This window comes from Microtus oregoni, unplaced genomic scaffold (assembly GCF_018167655.1).
Source record: "Microtus oregoni isolate MIOR12 unplaced genomic scaffold, Mior012 000042F_ref0000377, whole genome shotgun sequence".
In the NCBI taxonomy this organism is placed as follows: domain Eukaryota; kingdom Metazoa; phylum Chordata; class Mammalia; order Rodentia; family Cricetidae; genus Microtus; species Microtus oregoni.
This window is the reverse complement of record NW_024543209.1, coordinates 13,699,761-13,720,184: the sequence shown is the minus strand read 5'-3', so window position 1 is coordinate 13,720,184 and position 20,424 is coordinate 13,699,761. Positions and strand designations below refer to the sequence as shown.

General features: G+C 43.6%; 1 protein-coding gene across 1 annotated transcript; it reads right to left on the bottom strand.

Moving 5' to 3' along the window:
- Positions 1 to 938: 938 nt before the first annotated feature.
- Serpinb1 (serpin family B member 1) lies at positions 939 to 9,160 on the bottom strand. Its single transcript, XM_041632804.1, has 7 exons — positions 9,027 to 9,160; positions 7,896 to 8,071; positions 6,181 to 6,318; positions 5,173 to 5,290; positions 3,442 to 3,584; positions 3,089 to 3,256; positions 939 to 1,451 (listed from the first exon to the last, which is right to left on the bottom strand). Exons 2-7 carry the CDS (start codon positions 8,061 to 8,063, stop codon positions 1,047 to 1,049), a joined length of 1,140 nt encoding a protein of 379 aa, XP_041488738.1. The 5' UTR covers positions 8,064 to 8,071; positions 9,027 to 9,160; the 3' UTR covers positions 939 to 1,046.
- Positions 9,161 to 20,424: the final 11,264 nt, after the last annotated feature.

Below are 20,424 nucleotides of genomic sequence, written 5' to 3'. Positions count from 1 at the left end.
CAATACAAATGACAAATCATTACAGTGTACAAAAGCATTATCCAACAGCAGGAGAAGAAAAAAGCTTCCTGGTGATTTGCTACAGTTTGGATTCTAACTTATGGAGCCATCACTACTAATTGTCCTCATCCATCAATTGCACTTGTGAATGTAGCCTTAGCTTGCCTGAGACCAGGGAGAGAAAAGAGGATGGGCACCACCTGTCTTACTGAGGCTAATGAATCAACAGTCTTATGGAAGAACAAAATGTAGAATCTCAAGCTCCATCCAAAGGAGTGCATCTGACGAAGGGTCATACCAATCCAAGAGTCCCCAGTTCAGCTTCCTTCACCACTATACAAAGCCATCCTATCACTATAGCAGCCTGTCAAAACACAGAAAAGTTGATTGATAAGGTCATTATCAATTCCTACAGCATGGAATCATAGGAGGCAAATGTGTTTTCATAAGGAGGGGGTCCTTTGGTGGTCTTTGTTCCCATAGTGTGTCTGTCTTTAACCCTCCCTTCAACAACCAAGAATGCCTTTGATGGTGGCTTCCAAAACTCTAGCTATAAAAGAAACAACATGGTTTCATTTCACAAAGTATAAGAGAAATTAGATAGTAATTGTTATTTGGGATTCATTAATTTAATTAATGCATTATTGCGTTGGTTTTATCTCTCTTTCTTTTTTGCCTTACTCTAATTCTAAAACGAGAAGCAACTGTCTTTGAAAAGAGCCATACCTTCTCATGCCTGTCAGGAGCACATGTCAATGCCACAGGTTACCTTATGGTCAAGAATTATGCACCTGATTTATTGAAAAGAATAACTGAATTTGTTGCACTCAACAGCAACCATTGGATTATTTTTGATGTTAAAAAACAAAATAGACACCCATGCCTAAAGTCATGCATATAAAAAGCCAACAGGATTAAACATACAAAGGAAACTAAAGATTAGTTTCTGGGTAGACATTTAATTGGCAAGGGCAAATGGAAATTATCTTCATTGAAATCTCAGGGAATAAAACTCTAAGCTCTGCCTTGTACCTCTAAAGTCTCTTCTATGGGGAACAAACTCTGCCGAGGAAGAGCACGTTAGCTGTGGGATTGTGCCGAATGAAGAAGAGGAATGGGTGATCCACTGTGAATTCTTCCTCAGGCAACAGCATGGCGAACGTAGCGATGCCTGCTGTGGCGGCTGCTGCCTCTGTTCCCTCCTCATTCACTTCCACGAAGGACTTATGGATGATTTTTGATATGAAAAGATCTTTGGATCCTGACATGCCAGACAGATCAGCCTTGCCACGGCTAAAGAGATCCTGCACTCCCAGGCTGCTGAGGTTGGAGTTGAGTGTGTAGCTCTCTTCCAGCTTGAATCTGGGCAATTTGACATGGACATCAATGTTTTCCAAGTTCTCACGCTTGGTCCACTCATGAAGCTTTTCCAAAGTCAATTGCTCCTCAATCTAGAATTAATGTAAGGCAGAATTATTACTGTGATAAGGTACTATTCAAATGAATGGATTCACAATTGGCACTGCTCATACGGTTTTCTTCATGCTTTCTGCCCCAACAGATTCTATTTAAAAGATTTCATTTTTGTCTGTCAGTTGATGGAATATAGCAGAACTGTTTTCTAGGTTCTTGAGGGTCCAAGTACAAACACATTCAACACTAAGTCTGTTAGCCATTCTCCCACCCTCCTGCTCATCTGCCCATCCATCCTTCTCTCTATCCATCATCTACCCATCTCTCTCCTTCCACCCATTGGATTCTTCATTCAGTCCATCATCTATCCATTTCTCCATCCATTCAGGATTTCTAAACCTCTATCACAATGAATCTCTTTTATAAGCCACCACAGCTTTTTATTATTGTACTTGCTTGAATGGTACAAGGGAAAATTTAAAAGTTTCTTCTATTTATTCTGAACCACCCTAAAGTTGCAGTGATCTGTAAACTCCACTGTAGCTGAAGTAGTCTCTAATAACTTTCAGATAAAAATTAAAAAAGGAACACAATGGATGGGACTTGGTTCATTTCAAACAAGGAAAGAAGCTTGCATAGGGCACACAGATGCAATCCCAGCATCTGTGAGCCACTGACGAAAGGTTGTGAGGTGAAGGCCACCCTAGACTGCACAGCAAGACCTTGTCCATGGAGGGGAGTAGAGTCGAGTCAAGTAGAGCAGAACAGAATAGAGGAGAGTGGAGTGGAAAGAATAGATAGATAGAAAAGAATAAGGATACTAATGGCACCAACTTTGTAGCATTGTTGTGACTATTGAATAAATTGATGTATTTAAAGGGTTTGACACAGAGTAAGTACCATATAAATATCATGTATTGTTGTGCCTCTGTTGGACTAGAACAGAACCACTTACCTTATGGATAGTGAAGATTTTTTTATTGAGATTAAAGCCTTATTTTATAATAAAATAAAATATCAGAAAGAAAATGCAACTGACAAAAGGACCCCATTCATAGTGTCAGTAGTCAGTACCTACTCTGTACTTGAGAAATGACCCCAGGTCCTTCCTGATTGCCAGAGTAGGCTGGAAAGGAACAAGAGCTAAGACACACAGTGGCCTAGGATTTCTGAGGGAAAACTGTAATCTTCACAATTGTGTCTACCTCTAACCCTGTCAGGAGACAGCCAATCCCCAAGGATGGAAATCACTTCTTACTATAGTTGCTTTCAAGTTACTTCAAGAGGCTTTCTGTGAGGGACCACTCATCACTGTTCCATTTTCCTTTAAATCCTTAGATGTTCCTCTGTCACAATGGCTCATGGGAAGCCGCAGATATTCTGAACATTTAAACTGCAGGCTTCTCGGTTGAGAATGTGGCTCAGCAACAGACCGCTTACTTAGCACAAGGTACTTGGTGTACTTCAAATAATAAGTAGTAATAATAATGATGATGATGATAACAGTATAAACATGAGGCCTCAGAGGAGCAAGCTCCGATGGACTATATTAACAAAAACGGTGGTGAACTGGAAGGGATTTCCTGTAAAGTCTATGGATGAACAGCAAGCGTAGGGAATGTATAAGCGCAGCACAGTGAAAGGAGCCATGAATCGTGATGCCAACACCAGGTACCTTCTTAAGACCAGTGAACTCATCCTCGATGTCTTCAGGCAACAGAATGACCATGCTAAGTTCTTCCCCCTGGTATGGCAGCTCCAGCACCTTGCAGTTCAGATCCTGAATGTACCCGAGTGGAAGTTTTTTCTTTTGATACATCATCTTCACTGTTTTTGTGTCTTTCTGGATGGTTATAAAAAGAAAATCACCCCAATTATTCCCTCTTGTCTTTCAAAGAGAGGGGTTTGGGGCCTTGGGGAGGAGTTCTCAGTGGTAACAGCCTGGCTTAGTGGGGAGGCCCTGTGGTATATCCCTGGCACTCACACATGTACAAACAAGAACCGTCCAAGATGATAATGTCACCTGACCTTATTCAGTCGGAATGGAGCATCGGCTGTGTCCTGCTTCCTGAATTTATCCTTCCACATTCCCTTGAAGTAGATGGCATTCACCAGCACAAGTTTGGTCATACTGTCAACCACACCCGCAGCTAACAGTTCTGGAATTTTCCCTGAAAAGATAAAGTCAGCCTTTTTTTAAAGCTCCACATTGGAATTCCAAACTGGAACCGATAATCTATTGGCTTGAAAATGTGATTCAGACCTAGAATTTGAACTTTATTTTTGCTTTAACTCAGTGTTAAGTTAGGAATTTTGTCCCATTTTTATTTGAAATAAGCCAATTTGTAAGACCCACAAGTCTCACTGAAAGAGCTTGTGTCTAGCATGTCCTAAGGTTCCATCCCTTGAACCAGAAAAATAAAATCACTAAAATAAGTCAAATGTCTTCAAAGGTTTACAATCAGAACATTCTTCTTTCCTGGGTGGAGACAATAACCCTTATTTTGTGAATGATTGCTTCTTTACAGAAAACAAACAAGGAATTCCACTAAGGAGTGAAAATGTTTGTAGTCACTGACAAATGATGTCTTCAAATCTGCTAAGTAGAAGCCTGTTCTCATGAAAAGGATTTTTTTTAACAAATCTCTAAGAGATGAGACTCAGCCAGTGAGTAAGTCTATTGAAACAGAAGCCATTCTCCCCACAGCCTGGCACGCTGCTGGGTGGGAAGGGACGGGCTCCCTCCCCTGGGTGCTGACTCACAGTAGCAAGACTGAAGAGAGATCCATTACCAAGCTGAATTGGGCCCAGAGAGTGAGTCACTCCCGACTCACTACCTGGAGTTACTGTAGGACAAGATGCTGCCTGAAACTATTACGAATTCAACGGTTTCTAAATACTGATTTCATATGTTCCGTGAGGTTTCACAACCCATTTCTTTCAATACCTGCATGAAACACTTTGGGAGAGGCATTTTTTATTAATTTTATTCTGCATTTCAATGTTGATTTTAACTTTACATTGTAGCTTGGGGGAACCCATAGGTACTCAACTGCTTCCATTAAACCTCTTCACTGATAAATTTCTAACATCTGAAGTTCTCCCTTATACTAGGGAGCATGCCAGTGCCCATAAGTCAGGAGTTGGGAAGTTGAAGAATGGAGAAAGAAGGAGATGCAAGTGAGAGAGTGGAAGGGGGAGTAAGAATCTGTGCACAATGGCTCTGCTATGGTTCAGAAGAGCTCCCCAAATGCCCTTGTCTTAAAGGTTTGGTCCCTGATCCATACAGCATTGAAAGGCAGCAGAACCTTTAAGATGTGGGACCTAGTCAAGGGTCTTTATGTCACCGGGGAATGCATTTTCTTTTTGTTTTTTTTTTTTATTTTGAGAGAGGGTCTTGCCATATATACTCAAAGCAATCCTCTTGCCTCAGCCTTCTAAGTGCTGGGATTGTAGGTCTTCATCATCAAACCCATTCTAGGGGAGGGATGCTGCTATTGAAAATAATGGTAAGACACTGGTCTCTCCCTCTTCCTTTTTAGTCACCAGTGAGGTGAACGGGCCTCCTCTGTCATGTTGCACAGTTCCCCAAGGCACTGTATTTTCATAGGACCAAATCAATAGGGTCAATTGGTTATAGACGGAAACCACCCAAACTGTGAGTCCAAATCAGTCTTTTTTTCTCTGTAGCTGATTGTGACAGGTATGAGCAACAGCAAGAGGAAGCTGACTAACAGCCAGCGCAGTTCAGTCTCTTACCTTCAGTTTGATCTTTGACCCACTTGTTTATGGCCTTCCTTGCATCGTCAGAGGCATGCTGAAAATCCACCGGGGCCAGGTCAGCACCATACATTTTCTGAGTTGAAGCCAAGAACTCCTATTTTTTAAAAAGAAAGGGCTATGAATAACTTCTCTTCCCTAAAGAAGTTTTCTAAAATTGTGAAAAGAAAAAAGTCACAAAAATTAAAAAGTTTCATTAAAATCTAAACTTTGTACTTTTTTGTTGTGTTCAAAAATGCATAACACTAAATTTACTGTCCTAACCAATTTTTTAAGGTTATGGTGGAGTAGTGGTAAATATAGCTCTTTATTTAACGTTTTTGATGTTAATACAAAGGTTACTAATTCTTTTTGAATCTTATATCAATGCTTCATAAGCCAGCAAGTGTTGATTATACTTCTAGTGGCTTTTCAGATCTGCTTTTGTTTTGTGTGTGTATGCATGTGGTGTGTGTGTGTGTGTGTGTGTGTGTGTACATGTGTGTGTGTGGTGTGCATACCTGTGCATCTGTGGAGTGTATGTGTGTGTATATGAGTGTATATGGGCGTGATTTCCTGTGCATTTGTGGAGGCAAGAGAAGTTATCAGGTGTCCTGGTCTTACGCTCTGCCTTATTCCTTTGAAACAAGGTCTCTTCCTGAGCCTGGCTGGGGTGGTGGTCCCAAGCCCATGATCCACCTAGTTTCATTTCCCACAGTTCTGGGATGGCAGGAGAGTATGAGGCTATGTCTGGCATCTTTTATGGGTACCGGGATCAAAACTCAGGTTCGCAAGCTTGCACGGGAAGCTCTCTTACCCACTGAGTCACTTCAGTACTGCCCTTGTTTTAATAAAGCATCAAGGAGGAACTTTTTGTTAGAAAGACTGTGAGATGCAAGCTCCACCTGTATTCTCGGTTGTTTTTATGAATGACCTGCAACATGGCTGTGATGGGAAAAGTCCGTATCCCTTTAGGCAGTTTCAGAACGTGAAGTTCTCTGTACTTACGGGAAGGAAATCGTAGGTTTTCTCTCCATACAGTCTGTTAGCAAGTTTCAGAGTGTGGGAAGCCCCACGCTTGCTCACTTCAGCATTCAGGCTTTGAAATCCTGAATGAACATCCTCAACAGCATCAAAATGAAAGGCCTAAAGTAAAAAAAAAAAAAAAACAAAAACACAAACAAACAAACTTCTTTATACAACCACTGATTTTGAAGTTATAAAATGATTCCTTAATGCCTGCTTCCATCAAATTATTATTTTTTCTTAATGCTGTTTAGCTCCAACCTAGTGTTTTATTAATATGTCATCTGGAGAGCAAACAAAACTGAACCAGAAATATACGGCCCAGTGAGGCCTAATAGTTACATTAAACTTGGCTTCTAAATAATTTTTAATAGTTTCACACATGTGAATGCTTAACACACTAAATATTTATATCTGATTTTTCCCCAAAAAGATTAAATGGTATGATCATTTATATATTATGGGGCATATATAATTCTGCTTTAAAAAAAATCTCAGAAATAGTGAAAATAAGTGAGATGCAAAGGTAAGGCTGGCTGGGGCCTTTTTCTTTTGTTATCTTATTAGAGTCCACAACTCACTCCCTTGAAAAACAACTTCCTTAAGTTTATTCTGGCGAGAGTGTAATTCTTCATCTATTAGGGGCCAATCAATGGGCCCTTTATGGTTTTATGAGGCCTGGGCTGGTTACTCCCTCTATGGCACAAAGGACAAAAGACACACAGGGTCCACAGTTCATGCTACTCACTGAGGTATGCAGTGCTTGCTACGAGGATGCACCTACTGGAATGAAATGTGGACGAAGAAGCCTGGAGACTATTTGTTCCTGAAGTTGTCAGCCCTGTGAAGCCCGCAACATTGAAGTGGATGCATCCTGTGAGAGGCACCTGGCCGCAAGTGCGGAGTAACCAGGCAGGTTTAGTTAGGAAACTCCTTCCCCATCCCTGTCTAGGCTTCCAAAGGTGGCAGAATTCCCTCTCAGAGTTAACAACAAGAGCAGAAGTCCCCTCAACACACATTAAGGAAGACTAGGAAGCTCCGGAAAGGGAGACAAAGGTGACCTGCTGTCTCCTGTGTGTGTGTGTGTGTACGTCTGCATGGTGGGAGAGTGTTGATCCCTTTCGCCAGGCCACAAGGACTCTCCAATCCCTCCTTCCACAGAACCAGTCAGTCAAAGGAAGCTGAAGAGAGGCACAGGGTAAACCCTGGGAACACCGACAGGTGGCTGGCTATTTTTTACCTTGTCTCTGCAAACAGGCACCACCACCATCCTGCCTTCTGGAGCATGTTCTTATATCTCTCACGCTGCAGGTTATACTGTATTACAGGCACGATAAATGAGCATTGGTGTTCCATGCAAAATGAAGATGGGACGAAGCCTGCTCTGAGGAGGTGAGGGGCTTACGGGAAAGCTGTCAGACTCACTCCTGGGAATAGGAGCACCAAGCCTGCAGGTATTGTCTTTGTTCATGCTATCTCACCAACTGAGCAGAAACAGCGCTCTACGCGTAGTTAAGGCTGATAGAGAATGAACAACTGATCTTGTTCTCGGAGGGGCTTTTCAGAAACTCTGACTGCACCCCGAGCAGCTACTGAACCCAGTTCGACATGGTTTAGAAAACACCAGGAGAGCTCAGAGGCACGGCTGTTCGCAGGGAGTGAGAGAGAGAGAGCTGGTCAGTGTTGCTTCTGCTCACCTTAGAGAGCTGGGCTGCAGTGTCACCTTTGGTCCCCAGAAAGACCATGGCCAAGGCAGAGGAAATGCTGAAGGGTGAGATGAAGATGTTCCCCGTGGAGTTGTTTTCCGTCAGGGTGCGAAACAGCTCCAAGGCAAAGAGGGTGTTGGCTGTGCTCAACTGCTCCATGGTGAGGGCTGCAACACGGAGCCGGAGCCGAGATCAGCATTCCCCAGCTACTGCGCCAGCAAGACCAGCTCCCTTAACTTTGCCAACCACCCCTAAGACCCTGCAATTTAGGACCTCCCAGGCTCCCCATCCCACCCAGTCCGAACCTGTCCAGTCTTATCTTTCTCAAGAGGACAAGAATACTCTCCCAGGCACACAAAATGGGGGCTAGACTTCAACTGTGACATAGACCCGGAGCCTAGGGTGTCTTATGACTCTAACACCCCCCATTACACAGCCTTCTGTCTGGAGCTCTCTCTCCCTGTGTTAGTCAAGGCCTTGTTCATCTGGACAATGAATCCAGAAAACCACATCGACTTACTCTGCACAGAAGCAGATTCTGGTAAAGATGACAATGTTGTCATTTTAGGGATTCAAGGCTCCATGCCTGAGTTCCAGTCTGCAATCTCGGTTCGAGTGAAATATGCAGGTCTGAGAAACCCTCTCTCCCAGAGTCACACCGTGGGCGACAGGGAAGAGGACTCTCTGGAGTCACCTTTTGATGCCTACAGTGGGTAAGCGCTGCGTGGGGGGCCATCTGCTGCTAACCTGGGTCTCTCCACTCAAAGCTTGTTTGTTCAAGTTCGGGCCAATCACAGGCGCCGTGGCTACTTAGCAACCAGGGCCAAATCCAGTTCTTATTATTGAGGATCTAGGATTCCCCTCCGAGCCTCCCTGCAGACCGGATTGACCCGGCGCGGCTGCTGGCCACTGTCCCTTAGCTTAAGATCTAAAAAAGGGAGCTGGGGGGAAAAGAAAATTCTGACTGGGATCGTCCTCCCTCTAGTCCGGGCGGGCGTGAGGTGGCGCTGGGGATCCAGGAAGCATTCCCGAATCAGCTTGGGTGAGCGTTCTGCGCAGGGAGCACGAAGTCTTGTGTCCTCCTGCCAATCACCTTCCTACGATGCCACCCGCCGGCCTTACCTGTAGCGTAGCAGTACCAGCTGCTGCAGTTCTAGGAAGCGCCCAGGGCCAGCTGCAGCCCTTATAGTATGCGGAAGGGGAGTGTCGTCCTGGCAGGCCCAGCCTGGGTAGGGAGGTTCCTTCCTTGGTGACTGCTTACAACTGAGTTTGCTGGACAGCAAAAGGAAAGCGGAAGTTTGAGCGACCAGCAGGGACTCGTACTTTTCTCAGTTCTAGGTCTTTCTCTGTTTCTCTAAGAAGAGACCTAATAAACTATTTCTTCCTGAGCTGTGAACAGCCGAAAGGATAAATGTGACCTCTCACAGGCGAAAGGATTCCCTGTTGAGTTCCACTGAAACAGTGGGAAAACTCTAGGGATCAGGATCGTTTGTGTGTTTGTAGAGGGATGGGGTGGAGAAACACATCATGGCCGCTTGTGGGGAAAGATCCTCTTGGATAACGCAGCTAGTTCTGAGCAACATCCTTGACTGCTCTGCCTTTCGGGTCCCACGGCTAGTGTCTGGACCTGTAATGTCAACAGAACCTTTCAGTTGTTGTTGGTTCAGCTGTTGGTTTCAGTTGTTCAGTGGGTCCTTGTCTGCACACAGGGATCCTTGGATTGTCCATTCATTCAGTCGCCACACTGACTAGGCTGTCGGCAATGGCAGAGGAGACAGTAAAGACGTAGCCTGACGTGGTGGCAGGGGTGGTCCGCATGGTCCTAACTATGCCCAATCTAGGTCAGAAGAGTGCCACAGAGTGACCGGATGGCAGCCACGCCCAGTATACCCATGCGATTGCAGTTTTACAGAGTCATCAGTGGGCACACCCCTGAGACCTGGACCTTAAGCCACAGAAGGAGCCAGACAGTATAGGCCACTCGGTCCCTGCTAATAAGTTAGCTTGTAGAGTCAGCTGATCCCTTGGTATTTCATCTGGACCCAACCTTTAATATACCATTTCCAATAAACCATAAAATTCTGTTGTGCCTGTCTTTTTTTAACCCAATTGTGTTGCAGATCGAAATACCCAAGACTGGAAGATTATAAAACCACAAAAATTTGTCTGATAGCTCTGCAAGCTAGGGAGTCCAAGTTGGTCAGGTTGCCAGCAGGTTTGCTGTCTGCTTTCAATGTGGTATCTCCTGAAGATGGTGAGATGGTTCAGTGGGTCAAGGTGTTTGCCACTAAGCCCGATGACCCGAGTTTGAAGCTTGGAACCCACAGTGTAGAAAAAGAACTGATTCCAGAAAGTTGTCCTCTGACCTCTAAAGCATGCTCAACCATGCCCGTCTGTTGTAGCATGTTCTTGGTCCCCTCAGTATTGTACCAAGCTCTTAGCTCTTAGGCAGGGTGTGGTTAGTAGCTCTTAAGTCCCCTCAGTATTAGAGCAAGCTGTGTTTCAGAGATCCATAGAGGTTACAGGAGAGTAGGCAGGAGGGTTGAGGAGAACTTGAGGGAATGGGATAGTCAAGATAGAGGAAGGACAGAGATGAGAGCAAGGAAAGAGATATCTTGATTGAGGGAGCCACTGGAGGGTTAGCAGAAACCTGGCTCTAGAGAAATTCCCAGGAATCCACAAGGATGATCCCAGCTAAGACCCTAAGCAATAGAGGAGAGGGGGCCCAATCTTGATTTGCCCTGTAGTCAGACTGATGAATATCTTAAATATCACCATAGAACCTTTATCCAGCAACTGATAGAAACAGAGGCAGAGACCCGCATCAGAGCACTGAACTGAGCTCCCAAACTCCATTTGAAGAGTGGGAGGAGTGAGAATATGAGCAAAGAGGTCAAGACCATGATGGGGACACCCACTGAAACAGTTTACCTGAGCTAATGGGAGCTCACCAACTCCAGCTGGACTGGGAAGGATCAAGCATAGGACCAAACTAGTTCCTCTGAATGTGGTTAGCATGGCTGGGACAGATTGAGGGGCCACTGTCAATGACACCAGGATTTATCCCTACTCCATGGACTGGCTTTTTGGGAACCTATTCTCTTTGGATAGATACCTCCTTGCTCAGCCTAGATATAGTAGGGAGGGCCTTGGATCTTCCCCAAAGCAATGTGCCTTACCCTCTCTGAGGATTGGATGGGGGTGGGGAAGGAGGGTGTGGGGAGGGAATAGGAGGAGGGGAGGGTGTGGGAACTTGGATTGATATATTTTAAAAATCTAATTTAAAAAATTACATCAAGGTTGTCAGGGTGATTCCCTCATTAAATACTAGCTACTACTCTCATGACCATTAGGTGGCGCCCACGCCTCAGCTCTTACGCGCTATATGAGTCCAGTGCTTGTGACTTTCCTTAGCAATTAGTTCCACAGCTCTGAAATCTTGGACTCTTATCCTGTGATGTGGGATTTTGCCCAGAGGAAGGCTACTGTCAGATGCCCAGTCTTGAACCTTGAGAATTCAGAGCTATCCAGCCTCAGATGTTTTATTATAGCAACATAAATGGACCCCGTCCTTTTCACATACAAAATACATTCATTCCAAGTCCCCCAATTTAATTCTAGTATTACCAAAATAAGATATGAAATTCAAATATTACTTTTAATGAGACTTTGAAATCAAACAAGCTAATTTCTTTCGAACTAAGGTAAGACCAGCTTAGGACAGACATTCCTTTTCTTATAATATCAGTGACAGTGAGAAAGAAGTTGAAGTCAACACAAACGTCCAAAGCCCAGAGTTACAAGTGCTATGAGACTTTAGAATAACCACATCAGAGCTCCCTGGTTCCCTCGTCCAGGCACTCAGGGCAGGGTACTTAGGAGTCTAGGGCTCTGGAGGAGCCCACTCCCTTGACCACTAGGTGGCGCTCACGCAGCAGCTTTTACAGACCGAGTCAAGCGTTTTCTGGCTTTCTGAGGTTGCAGTTGTATGTTACAAAGCGAGCTCCTCCCGAAACCTGGAAGAGGCCCCGCCTCTAGCTCTGCGAAACCTTTTCCTTGTGGGGACTCTACAGTGGCACAACTCCTGGCTCCAATAGACATTACTCTGTTGTGGCTCCTCTTCTGCCGCCACTCTCTGCCCAGGACCCGCCTCTTGAAGGCATCCCTTGAAATCCAGAAGAACGTGTCACACTGCCCCACTTCACAATTGGCTGACCGGACACCTTGAAGGACAGTAGAACCAAGGAGGGCCACATAGGAATGTAGGTGCAGCTGAGGTATCCCAAGTTCCATAGCGCACCTGGTTTTACCCTGAGGAAAGTGCTAAGTTGCTCAAACTGACCTCTAAGTGGTCATCCTCCTGTCTCAGCCTCTCAAGTAGCTGGGGTGACAGTCTTGCTTATGTGCCAACCCACCTGGCTTCTCTTTTGATTGTAAATTCTGTCTTTAACTTATTGCCTTCTTTTATTGTACATTAAGCAATCAAATACTCTTAACAATTTCCTCAGACGTTTTGTGTTGTTTACATTTCCACCAAATATCCTAGCTCATCGCTTTTGCAGTCTTTCGCCCACAGCATATCGGGTCACGAGAATAATACTGCCAAGTTCACTGTCACCTTGAGAGGCCAGTCTTTCCTTGGGTTCCCCACACCTTGTTCCTCATTTCCATCTCAGATGCACTCAGGATTGTCATTACCGTCCATGCTTTTGCCAACATTTGCATCAGAGCCATTGAAGACATCTCTCAGAAGGGCTGGGTCCTCCCTGCAGCTCCCCACTTCTGAGCTGCCGCCATTGTCATCCTTAATGTTCCATCAGTAGAAATCTAGAGGCCTTCTGTTGTGTACCTCAAACTCTTCCAGTCTGTCACCACTCACAGCCAAAGCCGTTGCCATGTTTGGGAGTGGTTACTGTAGCCAAAGCACAAACATAATACTAATATCTTAGTTTGTGGTATTATAACTAAATAGTGAAATGGAGTAGTTTTTTTTTTTTAAATGTTCCTCTAAGGCCCTGCCCCTCTTTAGGGCAGCACAGGTGTGAGAGAGCCAGCCCCAAAACTGACCAAGGGAGAACTGTCCCCATTTCCCATCTGGACCCAGGGTTATGACTTGGCCTACCCAACATCCATCCCACCTATGATCTGCATGAAACGAAGTGACCCACAGATCAAAAGCTGCAGGATCTCCACAGCACAGGGCAGCATGGGGATGTCCAGGAAGGGTCCTAGTGACCATCTTGTGGTGGAGACCAGGGGTCTCGAACCAGACCAATGCCTCTTTGTAATGAACACTTGCAAGTAGAGATGTAAGGACAAAGAGGAATAAAGTGTTACTTGTTGGGTTGCACTGCAGCTTCCATGACAAGATTTATAATTCGTTCCTTTTTTTTTATTTTCTCAATTTATTTTCTTCTTTTTTTTTGCTCTTAAATATTTTTTTTCTTGGGAGGGTACAAAGGGATGGAAATGAATGAGATCAAGATACATACATGATGTGAAAAAAATAAATTAATAATAAATTTATTTTTTAAACAAATGTAAAAATAAATTAAAAGATAAACCAATTAGAAATTGTTTCCCTCACTTCTAGAGGCTGAAAGCTTGAGGTGCTGGGATGCTCTGTTTGGTGAAGTTTTCTGTACTTCTGAGAGAGTGCCTGCTTGCTGAGTGTTCCTGAGGGGGATTCACCCATATCAATTACTAATCAAGAAAACAACCTCACAGGATTGCCCACAGGCCAATCTGATGGGGTGGGGTATTTTCTCAATCAACATTCCCTTTCCCCAACTGACTCCTCTTATATCACACTGACAAAACATAAACCGAGAAACACCCTCTAAAAGGGCCCTGGTTCCACATGTGAGAACTCCCTCCTCCATTGCACGGGTCCCTAAGAACCCCAACTCTTAGTAGTATCACATTGGCGGCAAAATATCAGCATAGGAATTTTGAGGGGATGATTTCTGAACAAAGTACATTTTCTATGCCATGTGGGAACACAGCTTCCATCCTATTCTGCCTTTTCTCCCATGTAAAGCGACTATGAGAAGCTTCCTTGACATTGAGCCTGCTGGAGGTCTTCCCGACAAGACAACTTCATCTATAGCCCTGCTATCTGGGAGAAACTTGTGGGCGTTGCCATGTGCCCCACCCTGCCAGTCTTCCTGGCCTATCCTGTTCTCCAGTAGCACAGAAAAATCCCAGCTCTCTGGGAGTATCCCCTGCCTTCAACTGCAGTGATTTCCTCTTACTTGAGGGATAAATTCTGACATCCCCTCCCTCCCAGAGGATGTCTCAAACTACAAACACCAAAAGATTACGGTAGTGGACCTGGTAACCAAGATGGTGAGCAAACAGCCGAGATATGAGTAATGTCCACAGCATGGTGACCCTTGACCAGGAAACAAATGCACCCTGGGGAAGGTAATGAGATGGTGTAAACTTCCATCCCGATACTCAAAGCAGCACAGAGCGTATTCCCTATGGGGTCTGGACTTGGCCGTTTTGTGTTTTTGGAGCATGGTTTGCCATGGGACTGACATGGGAAGCAGACTGCTGTGCTCAGTTGTTGCCTCCCAGCTCTGAGGAGAGGTGATTTGCCCTTAGCCCCACCCTGCTCTTCCTATGGGCAGACCACCGTTACTCTGGGTTCTCACAGACACCTTGAAAGCCGTTCTTTTGCTCTTTGAAAGCATTTTGAGTTAGTTTGGTCTCCTCTTATTCAGTTGAGAAACTATCCTAAGGAGACTCGGGACACTTTACATTGATGAGGAATTATGAGTCTTGCAATAGAGTTTTACTAAATAGTGAAACATGATTCCCCTTTTTAAAAGTTTTTTTTTTTTGGATTTTTTCGAGACAGGGTTTCTCCGTAGCTTTTTGGTTCCTGTCCTGGAACTAGCTCTTCAACTTAGCCTATAGTATGCAAAATAATGGTTTTCATTATTACATTTTCATACGTATATATCACCATACTTTGCTCAGATTGATTCCTGCTTTCCTTGACCCCCTTGGTGGGAACATGGATCCTCCATCCCAATAACCACTCTACTTTTATGTCTTAAAAATAATCTTGGTTCCACACTGAAGGAAGATGCCGTATTTGTCTTTCAGAGACTAGTTTGTTTCACATAACACATTGATCTCCAGTTCCATTCACTTGTCCTGCAAAAGACAGAATTTTATTCTTCTTTACAGCTAAGTAAACAGCATTGCACATACATACCATAGGAAAGTGACTGCAAAGGCAAATTATTTCCATGACTTTACTCTCTGGATAACAATTTTTAATTTTATTATGTTTTAACAAATTGTATGTGGGTGTGCAGGTAAGTGGGCAGCCCCAGCGTGTTCACCACGTGCAGTGAACAAAGGGAGGCCATAGACCTCGCAGAAATAGAATCTCTCCTTCCACCATATGCCATATGGGTCCAGGGGATCGAACCCAGGTCGCCAACCTTGGTGACAGGCACTTTTACCCACTGAGCCATCTCGCTGCCCCCTAATATATTTTATTTTAGACAAAATACCTCAAAGACTAAACACAGTTCACAATAATCCATAAGCACTTCGAGTAATGTGAAACATTTAAACTTAAAAGCGAATTTTGTATGTCATAGTCTATATTTATATGTTAAAGAGAAATATGAACATCACCTTAATATTTGTTCAAATAAGTATTGAATTCTCTTTTTTTTCTTTTCCTTGTTTGTTTTGTGGTACTGTACCTGGTAGCCAGGATCTCATCCATGAACTGCCACTGAGCTACAGGTCAGGGTTGTTTCTAATAACTTATTTTTAACTGGTTACAATAACTCAAAATCACCAGACTGATCAAGTTTTTCTATAGTGGTATGAGGATGCTGGGTGACACTGAGTAATTGTGGGCCCTGGACTTCAGTTGTAGGTAACAAGGCAATCCTAGAAAAGTCTCTGTGAGTAAATCAGGTGGCCCGAGTAACCAAAGCCACAAGAACAGGAACACCAACCTCTCAGGGTTTCTTCTACAGACCAGAACACACATTACTCCTGTGGCTGCACTGCACAACTTCTGCCTCCAGGTGGCAGCCATGCACCACGACCCAACAAACATGGCTGACTTCTGGGAAGCCAGATGCCTGACAGTCACATGGCTTTTCCCTTTCCAGCCAGCTGTTTCTGCTCACCCAGGCAGCTAGAAATTCACAACTAAATAATGCCTGGAAAATAAACATGGAAAAGCCAGTTGAGATTATCCTCCTTTCTTGTCCCTGAACTTTCTTTCAACTGTCTCAAGTTAAGAGCAGTGGGATTTTTTGTTTTGCCTGCTTCTGCCTCTGCTTGCACAACTAACTCCTTTTATTCCTGGTCTCTGCTCAGTGCTTCTTGTCTGGCCTCTGGGTTTCTACTTTAGGCCAAAATTGCTTCTTGTTTGACCAAGAGAACTTAGAAATGCTGTATAGTTAGAGTCAATTTTATTATCGGTGGAGGGGGATGCACTGGGCAAATATCTGGGAGGGGAATGCAGAGATTCTGTGGACTCTCTGGGCTCTGTGATGGTTCGCTAAACCATTAGTTCTTGTCAAGCATGCATTTCAAGTGGCCATTGGTTTGGACTAAGTTCCTTAACTAGGCCCGATATACCAGGCTAAAATTCAAAATGGAGTCCTTCATGTTAAAATTCACATTACCAAACTGAACCTAAGGTGTTTTCTGACTTTCCATTTTAAAAAAGAAGTGAAAGAGAAAGATCACAAGTAGACATCCTAGGATGTCCTCTTTTAATCAGCATAAGACAAAGTTCTTCTGCTTTGATCCTTACAAAAAGGAACCTCAATCATTTTTCTCAAGTTTTGAACTTAGTCTACTTGGGACAGTCAACCTCAGGCCTAGAAACTCCCTGTTTGTCTGTCGTGATTCACCTCCATTAACAAACACACAGATATGGCCAGAGGCCTTGATAATGAAAAACTAGAGAGAATCCCATCATGCTGGAAACCCCAGCAGTACTTAAAGTTTCTGTATGAAGATAGTAAGCCATGGCCCCATATCAGCAGGGGCAGACTGGTCACTTGCTCAGAGAAATGAATCACTCAAGAGACAGATTGACATTTGGGGATGTCAGAGTTCCTACCCATCCTCTGGGTTAGCTACTATACCTGACAGATACACTTTGAACAGGGAATTTCAAAAGCCCTGGGCTAGGATACCAAGCCAGCACGTCAACTCTCTCTGAGGTGGGTCATGGTTCCACAGCCTTGCCCAGTATACTCATTATAGCACACAGTATTGTGAAATCTTCAATAGTGAAGTTGCTATGGTTTGGGTAGACACCCTGATGGCATGGGATGGGAAGTTGGCCCCCAATCCAACAGTATTGGGTCCTGAAGAGAGCTGGCAGGTCATGAGGACTCTGCCCTCACAAATGGATTAAATATGACCTCTTGCTTTCTGTAGCCATCTTCTACCCTCCCATCTTCCACCATGAAATGATTCTAGAAGGCTATGACCTGACACAGCTTCTAGATCCATACTTCACAGCCTTCAGAAGCATGTACCAAACGGGTTTTTGTTCATTAGGATAATCTTTCAATGTTTCTGTTCATTAGGATAATCTTTCAATATTTTTGTTCATTAGGATAATTTTTCAATGTTACTCTGTTATCGAAGCCTAAAATGGCCTAACAGAGAAATGGCTTTTGGGTCTTACTTCATTTTTTTTTATTTAAATTTATTTATTTATTAAGGATTTCTGCCTCGTCCCCACAACCGCTTCCCATTTCCCTCCCCCTCCCCCGATCAAGTCCCCCTCCCTCATCTGCTCGAAGAGCAATCAGGGTTCCCTGACCTGTGGGAAGCCCAAGGACTGCCCACCTCTATCCAGGTCTCGTAAGGTGAGCATCCAAACTGCCTAGGCTCCCACAAAGCCAGTACGTGCAGTAGGATCAAAAACCCACTGCAATTGTTCTTGAATTCTCAGTATTCCTCATTGTCCGCTATGTTCAGCTAGTCCGGATTTATCCCATGCTTTTTCAGACCTAGGCCAGCTGGCCTTGGTGAGATCCCAATAGATCATCCCCATTGTCTTAGTGTGTGGGAGCACCCCTCGTGGTCCTGAGTTCCTTGCTCGTGCTCCGTCTCCTTCTGCTCCTGATTTGGACCTTGAGATTTCTGTCCGGTGCTCCCATGTGGGTCTCTGTCTCTGTCTCCTTTCATCGCCTGATGAAGGTTAATATTCATGAGGATGCCTATGTGTTTGTGTTTGGATTCACCTTCTTATTTAGCTTCTCTAGGAACATGAATTATAAGCTCAATGTCCTTTATTTATGGCTAGAAACCAAATATGAGTGAGTACATCCCATGTTCATCTTTTTGGGTCTGGCTTACCTCACTCAGGATAGTGTTTTCTATTTCCATCCATTTGTATGCAAAATTCAAGAAGTCCTTGTTTTTTACTGCTGAGTAATACTCTAATATGTATATATTCCATACTTTCTTCATCCATTCTTCCATTGAAGGGCATCTAGGTTGTTTCCAGGTTCTGGCTATTACAAACAATGCTGCCATGAACATAGTTGAGCATATACTTTTGTTGTATGATAGGGCCTCTCTTGGGTATATTCCCAAGAGTGGTATTGCTGGATCCAGGGGTAGGTTGATCCCGAATTTCCTGAGAAACCGAAACACTGCTTTCCAGAGTGGTTGCACAAGTTTGCATTCCCACCAGCAATGGGTGAGTGTACCCCTTTCTCCACAACCTCTCCAGCAAAGGCTATCATTGGTGTTTTTTATTTTAGCCATTCTGACAGGTGTAAGGTGGTATCTTAAAGTTGTCTTGATTTGCATTCCCCTGATCGCTAAGGAAGTTGAGCATGACCTTAAGTGTCTTTTGGCCATTTGAAGTTCTTCTGTTGAGAATTCTCTGTTCAGATCAGTGCCCCATTTTATAATTGGGTTGATTAGCCTTTTGCGGTCTAGTTTCTTGAGTTCTTTATATATTTTGGAGATCAAACCTTTGTCAGTTGCAGGGTTGGTGAAGATCTTCTCCCAGTCAGTGGGTTGTCTTTTTGTCTTAGTGACAGTGTCCTTTGCTTTACAGAAGCTTCTCAGCCTCAGGAAGTCCCATTTATTCCATGATGCCCTTAGTGTCTGTGCTGCTGGGGTTATACGTAGGAAGTGGTCTCCTGTGCCCATGTGCTGTAGAGTACTTCCCACTTTCTCTTCTATCAGGTTCAGTGTGTTCGGACTGATATTGAGGTCTTTAATCCATTTGGACTTGAGTTTTGTGCATGGTGATAGATATGGATCTATTTTCATTCTTCTACAGATTGACATCCAGTTTTGCCAGCACAATTTGTTGAAGATGCTCTCTTTTTTCCATTGTATACTTTTAGCTCCTTTATCGAAAATCAGGTGTTCATAGGTTTGTGGGTTAATGTCAGGGTCTTCTATTCGATTCCATTGGTCGACTTCTCTGTTTTTATGCCAATACCAAGCTGTTTTCAATACTGTAGCTCTGTAATAGAGTTTGAAGTCAGGGATGGTAATGCCTCCAGACAATCCTTTATTGTATAAGATTGTTTTGGCTATCCTGGGTTTTTTGTTTTTCCATATAAAGTTGATTATTGTCTTCTCCAGATCTGTGAAGAATTTTGATGGGATTTTGATGGGGATTGCATTGAATCTATAGATTGCTTTTGGTAGAATTGCCATTTTTACTATGTTGATCCTCCCAATCCAAGAGCAAGGGAGGTCTTTCCATTTTCTGGTGTCTTCTTCAATTTCTTTCTTCAAAGACTTATAGTTCTTGTCAAGTAGATCTTTCACTTCTTTGGTCAGGGTTACCCCAAGATATTTTATGCTATTTGTGGCTATTGTGAAAGGTGATGCTTCTCTGATTTCCCTCTCTGCTTCCTTATCCTTAGTGTATAGGAAGGCAACTGATTTTTTGGAGTTGATCTTGTATCCTGCCACATTACTAAAGGTGTTTATCAGCTGTAGGAGTTCTTTGGTAGAATTTTTGGGGTCGCTTATGTACACTATCATATCATCTGCAAATAACGAAAGCTTAACTTCTTCCTTTCCAATACGAATCCCCTTGATCTCCTTATGTTGTCTTATTGCTATTGCTAGAATTTCAAGCACTATATTGAAGAGGTATGGAGAGAGTGGACATCGTTGTCGTGTTCCTGATTTTAGTGGGATGGCTTTGAGTTTTTCTCCGTTTAATTTAATGTTAGCTGTTGGCTTGCTGTAAATAGCTTTTATTATATTTAGGTAGGACCCTTGTATCCCTATTCTCTCCAAGACCTTTATCATAAAGGGGTGTTGAATTTTGTCGAATGCTTTTTCAGCATCTAATGAAATGATCATATGGTTTTTTTCTTTCAGTTTATTTATATGGTGGATTACATTGATAGATTTGCGTATGTTGAACCAGCCCTGCATCTCTGGGATGAAGCCTACTTGATCATAATGGATAATTTTTCTTATGTGTTCTTGGATTCGGTTTGCCAGTATTTTATTGAGAACCATACTC

Excerpts from the sequence above, each read along its gene's own strand:
- Serpinb1 (XM_041632804.1), bottom strand. The coding sequence starts at position 8,063 with ATGGAGCAGTTGAGCACAGCCAACACCCTCTTTGCCTTGGAGCTGTTT. Across the intron at positions 6,319-7,895 it reads CTGCAGCCCAGCTCTCTAAG|GCCTTTCATTTTGATGCTGT; the intron begins GTGAGCAGAAGC and ends TTTTTACTTTAG. Across the intron at positions 1,452-3,088 it reads AGTTCACTGGTCTTAAGAAG|ATTGAGGAGCAATTGACTTT; the intron begins GTACCTGGTGTT and ends CATTAATTCTAG.